At 27.8% G+C, this 6,461-nt stretch overlaps 1 protein-coding gene across 1 annotated transcript; it reads left to right on the top strand.

Annotated features, from left to right (window-relative positions):
* The first annotated feature begins 45 nt into the window (after positions 1-45).
* LOC111037589 (cytochrome P450 4C1-like) lies at positions 46-3,218 on the top strand. Its single transcript, XM_022320246.1, has 11 exons — positions 46-249; positions 317-522; positions 593-705; positions 1,031-1,121; positions 1,253-1,441; positions 1,500-1,572; positions 1,686-1,812; positions 2,424-2,505; positions 2,625-2,731; positions 2,820-2,888; positions 3,111-3,218. Exons 2-11 carry the CDS (start codon positions 360-362, stop codon positions 3,120-3,122), a joined length of 1,026 nt encoding a protein of 341 aa, XP_022175938.1. The 5' UTR covers positions 46-249; positions 317-359; the 3' UTR covers positions 3,123-3,218.
* The last annotated feature ends 3,243 nt before the right edge of the window (positions 3,219-6,461 follow it).

Below are 6,461 nucleotides of genomic sequence, written 5' to 3' on the forward strand. Positions count from 1 at the left end.
ACATTGTTATATAATAGGATTACATGACTTTAGACAATACATATAAAAAGGGTATGTCAGAGAATAAAAACCATTAGTTATTTTTGTTGTATTCAGTCATTGAGTGCAACATAGGTAAATTTATGAAGTCAATGGCAGGGAAAACTATAGTGATAATAATTATTAATTAACAATAGTCTAAAAGTATAATTTTGTACTGTGAATATATCACTGTGGAGGGATAGTGTTCGTTTTTAATTTAGATCAAACGTATGTAATCAAGACTAAATATATTGATGAATATGGTATAATAATATATCTTATATGTATGAAATAGAATCGTTGCTTAATACAACCAGTCATTGTGTTTTAACTGTAAAATGATTGAAATAATTGTGTACCTGAGTGTTGTTATTCTTGCGGTGTTGTGGTGTAACTTCAAATGGAATAACAGACATTTTGAAAAATTATATGTTAAAATGCCGGGACCTCCGTCATACCCAATCGTTGGAATAGGACTTCAATTTATTGGATCACAAGAACGTAATAAAAATGATAAATTGCTACAAAAAAATTAATGTACTAAAAACATATAATTTTTGATATACTTCAGAGGTCATGAGCAAAATCTTTGAGCTTTTGAAACAATACAATAATCCAGGGCCATTTAGTTTTTGGTTAGGACAATATTTTGCAGTTGCCATCACTAAACCAGAAGACGTACAAGTAATTACATTTTTCAGCAATAATGGTAATTAAGTATTGGACAAATGTCATCGAATTAAACAGTTAATTTTCATATTATATTTTTATATCACAACGTGAAAATAAATCTTATCAAATTTTTTTTTACAGATGTCATTGTAAAAATTAAATTATGTAATATCGAGAAAAAATTTGAACTTTAAAAAAGCTCCTTTTTAGGATAGCGATGTGTACCTAAGTACCTTTATAAAAAATAGAAATTTTGTTTATATTCTTTCTGACTTTATACCATCACCAGTTTTTAATATTGATAAGTTAAAAAAATATTATTGTACTAATTTTTTAGATTGTCTTAAATAGTTCAAAGGCACTTAAAAAAGGACGAATGTATGACTTTTTCAAGACCCTTGCGGGTGATGGTTTGTTAAATGCACCAGGTTAGTTGTATACACAAGTTTAGATGAAATGCGTTTGTACAAAAATTGAATAAAACTATTCTCAGTGAATAAAAGGATATTTTTTAGAATTCAATATTACAATAATTTAAAACTACGTAAAACAATTACAGTTGATAAATGGCGGAAACATCGTCGCATGATCACGCCTGCATTTAATGCAAATCTTTTGGAACAGTTTTTCCCCGTGTTTAACGAAAAAAATAAAATTTTTATCAGAAATATTGCAAAGGAATTAAATAAAACACAACCGTTCGATCTCTGGGACTATATTGAGCCAATTGCTCTTGATACTATTTCTCGTAAGTATAATAATTGGAGATCAACTTTTAAAGTTATTAACGGAATTTGTATTTTTAGAAACTACGATGGGATACAATCTTGACACTCAATCAAACAATAAAGAGTGTGAATTCGGCGAAGCAATTGTACGGTAATACGAAACATTGATTTTTATGAGTCCCTTTAAGTTCTTTTCTTACTCAATATTTAATTTTCATCTTTCATTTGTTACCTTAAATTAATTGCTTAAATTTGTTTTAATAGAGCAACAGATTTGCTCGCGAAGCGCATTTACAAACCATGGTTATATCCGGAAATCGTGTTTTCAATGTATTTGAAGCTCACTGGACAGCAAAAAGTCTTCGAAACAGTAAAAAAATTTCCATTACAGGTATGTCTTTTTGACTTAAGAATTTCAATAAACACTTTCAATAACATTGGTCACTGTTCACATTAACCCAGTTTTTAGATTTGGAATGCTTTAGATTTACTACTATTTCATCGTATTTAATATTTGATTAATTTGAATCGTTCATACTATTATTCAGAAATAATTTTATTTTATTTTTGTAAAAATTGGCTTTTGGTCAGCTTTTTTTAATTTAGGTACACATGATACTATTCTTCATTCAAAAAATAAGAATATAAAACGAAAATACCATTTATACTGATTTGATTTTGAATGTATGTAAAAAGTTATTAAATGTTTGATATTAATTCAATGATTTCTTGAAAATATTGATCAGACTGATAAATGCAATAAAATTATTTTACTGTTTAATTGACAATACACTACGACTCAGTATACTTCAGGTATAAATACAAGCAATTATTTATCGACTTTTTGTACAATTTATTTTGTTGATTTTTGGATAATGTATACCTACGACAAATTTTATGAGCCGAAGAGCACTGTGCGCATTTCCTAGCGATTTACAGTTTTCTAATTTTTAGCCTAACATATTCCTTGTTACAACTTGTGAGTGTATTTGACATTTTTAGGTGATCAAGGAAAAGAAAGTTGAATTCGACCAGAGAAGAGAAGCTATTAATGCTAAAAAAAACGTTAAAGACAATGACGATGGTGAGTTATTCATTCTTTACCACTTTAATAGATATTTCCTGCGTAACAGTATAACCAAATGTATAAAAAATTAATATTAAAGAAATAACAACTCCTAAATAATATGAGTGTTTGTTTAGAAATTCAATCAAAACTATTTTTGGACATATTGTTCAAACTGAACATTGAAGGTGGAAACTTTTCAGATAAAGATATTAGAGATGAGGTTTTAACAATGTTGGCTGCGGTAAATATTTGTTATTTTCCATTATAACTTGTATATTGTTCTCATGAAGTAATTTTTATTTTTATTTTTCATTAAAATTTAATTACAGGGCAGTGATACCAGTGCTATAACAATCAGTTTTTGTCTCTTTATGTTAGCCATACATCAAGATAACCAAGTAAATAAATAATAATAGTTACATACAACAAAATTAGATTCTTCTATTTGTCATTGCAATTATCAAATATTAGACGTTTAGAATGTACATAAGTTACATTTGTTGAATGCGAAAAAAAATATATAATACTAAAGGACTATATTAATTTAAATTGTATTTATATGGAAATCAAAACAATGTTAGTACCTAACTATTTTGTTCACAAATTGATTCATGTTTTAGAAAAATGTATAGTGTATACGATGAAATTTACGAAATATTTGGCAAAAGTGATCAAGAAATATCCATTGAAGACACTGTTAGACTTGTGTACTTAGAAAAAGTGATAAAAGAAACACTTCGAATGTTCCCTGTGGGGCCGGTGATACTCAGAGAAACTCAAGAAGATTTAAAAATATGTGAGTGAATTTAAAAATGTTTTACTTTTGTATAAAATATTAAGTTAAATGTATTTAAGTTTCAAGTGATTACGTACTGCCAAAAGGAACAACGTGTGTTATAGCCCCAATAGGCACACATCATAATCCTGATATTTATCCAAATCCTTCGTCTTTTAATCCTGAAAACTTCAGCCCAGAAAATGTCGATAAACGTCATAAATATAGCTTTGTGGCTTTTAGTGGTGGTCCAAGGGGTTGTATAGGTAAAGTAATATTTTGGAAAATCATAATATCATAAGAATCCAAAATATTTATATGCTATTGTAATACTATTGTATTTCAATTTAAACCACTGGATCCAAATATGCAATGTTGTCGATGAAAGCCACTTTGTCAACATTCTTGAGAAATTTTAGCGTACACACAGATGTCAAATTAACAGACATTAAGTTAAAATTAGGTTTAATGATGAGAAGTGTTCACGGTTATCCTGTTACAATTCGAANATTTTAGCGTACACACAGATGTCAAATTAACAGACATTAAGTTAAAATTAGGTTTAATGATGAGAAGTGTTCACGGTTATCCTGTTACAATTCGAACACGAGACAGAAGACCAACATATTATAAGCGAAATCAGAATCAGCAAGGATAATGGGCAATTATAATTAATAATAGTTATATCAGTTACAATATTATGTATTGTCATATATAAATATTGAATACGATAATAAAAAACAACTTCAATTAAGGAGAATACTCGGCTATGTAATGATAATTTGTAAGCTTAAATGTTGTATAACACATCGAAATTAGCTACTTTATGCCAGATTAAGAAAAAAAAATTAACTTTATAAATAACAATTAAACAAATCTTTAACGCATATTATTTGGTTTGTTTTTACAATTGTTTACTTTCTGTTGTCACTTATTTGCCCTTGTAGACATTTTTAACTGTGTAATACATTTGATTAATTTTGGACAACTACCTAAATCTTATCAATTTTTAGTGACAAGCGATTGAATAATTTTTGTTTATGTTTTGATTTAGCACCACCATACTAAAGTTGTATCAATATTTTATGATTCTTGTCTTAATATATTTAGTTTAAATTTTCAGTTTTTTCTCAAAATAAATAAATGAAAGAATGATAAGTTATGATGTCATCGCAATTTTTAAATTTTTTATCTAAACTTATTTTATATTCTTTTCATTATAATTTTTTGAATACTTTATTTTATTGGTTATGGGTTAAAATTAGTACGTTGTCGTAACTATAGTTTTATCCAGTTATTCTTATAACGTTTCAAAATATATGATTTTTTAATATTTTGGTGTTGGATATCATTTATATTATATGTATACTGTGTTAATTATTGAATACAACAATCATGCGAAAATACAAGATAGACCTTTTAAACTGTGTAGTACAATTATTTGATCATGGACAATATTGTCAGTAATATATTTTTTTCAATTTTTTGTGATCGAATAATATTTGTTTATGTTTTGACTTTTGATTTCATTATACCACTATAATCCATTTTATAGTTTTATCGATATCTTGTGTTTCGTCCTAACGACAAATTTAACGACGATATGGCCGGCTGTCGTCCGTTGTCTGTTTTTTTTATGAATAGAGTTAGATTGTGAGGTGAACAACAGACATGCAAAAATGTCACTTCATTTTTCGCCGGCTCCAGAATATTTAATACGCTACTAGGATGGAGACGGATCGACAAAATCCGATGATCAGATGGGACCTTTGTGTCGAATAAGCCACGCCCATGACGCTTTTTGGCGACAAGTCGGTTTTGCTCATAAATCGCACCAACTATATAACGCCTAAAATAAAAGTAAGTTATTCACTTCAAAAACTGAGTTTATAGATAATTTATAAACTGAATTTGGATAGTCAATATTATGAGAAACCTTGTTTTAAATTTTAAACGTTGGCTATAAAAATTTAACTTGAATTGCTTTTAAAATAATTGAGATTAAGAAAAAAAATGTAAACACTTTTTACACTATACTAACCTTTGTTGCTGAAGTGAATTTATGAAAAAAAAAAAAAAATATTTTTTCAAACGCTCATAAAAAGTTTTCGTATGTCGTTCAGTATTTATTTTTCGTCATAAATAGAAAAACTTACTAGGAACCTTGTTTTTTATTTTTAAAATCGAACATATTAAAATGAACATTTTTTATGAATTTTTTACTACAAAATAATTTTTTGGTTGTGTAAAAGCAGATCTAAATTAGATAAAGAATGGCATGATTGGATTCTGTCGTCGACTATATTGCATGGAGCAAAACATTGTTCTATGTATTTATGTTATATGTATTAATTAACAATAGAATATTTATTATTTAATAATTACCTATGACAATTTATTTAGTACACTTTTAAGTAAAGCACGGAATAAAACTTGATTGGAACTAAAATTATTTTATCTAAGATTTTTATCTTGTATACTTTCTAGACTTAACATAAATACAATATACTGTACAGCTTGGTATTGAAAAATAAAAAGTTTTATCAAAATGTATGAAAGCTTTAAACAACTAATTATTCTGTTTATTATCAATAATAAGAATGTAAATTACTCAATATACAATACTAAGTAGGTATTATCGATGTTTTAAAAGAATGCATGAGCACACGTTCATACGTTCACTTTCATATTTAGTGAAAGATACGCGAACGTCATCGCTTATCATTTAAAACAGATCCATCTATCTTCTATCTGTGATATAAAACAGTTAATTTATAATTTCTTAGTGGAATCAATCGGAAGATTAATGAAACATTTTACAGTGAGATTTTTGAAAAGTTCATCATAGTCATTTTAAGTAATCACGCTTAAAATGTCTAACCAACTTAAGTCACCCGTGGGCAGCCGTGTCATACAGTATGTCAGTGGCGTGTTGCATATAGGGTCCAAGTGTTGCTTAGGCCGGTGGAGTACGATTGCACGCGTTTTACCTTTTTGGGCATACGATTGCGCGCGGTGCCGGAATAACAAATAATCATGCTTTTGCCTATTCAAAAGCGTACGATTGCGCGTGAAATTGGATGCGACGTTGCCAAATTATTATTTAAATATAAAATAATTATTATTATAAAAAAAAAACAAATTTTTGACTAGCCCAGTGATATCTTCTAAATTCAATTTTTTAGGTCAAAAAATT

Source organism: Myzus persicae, unplaced genomic scaffold (assembly GCF_001856785.1).
Source record: "Myzus persicae strain clone G006 unplaced genomic scaffold, MPER_G0061.0, whole genome shotgun sequence".
Lineage (NCBI taxonomy): Eukaryota > Metazoa > Arthropoda > Insecta > Hemiptera > Aphididae > Myzus > Myzus persicae.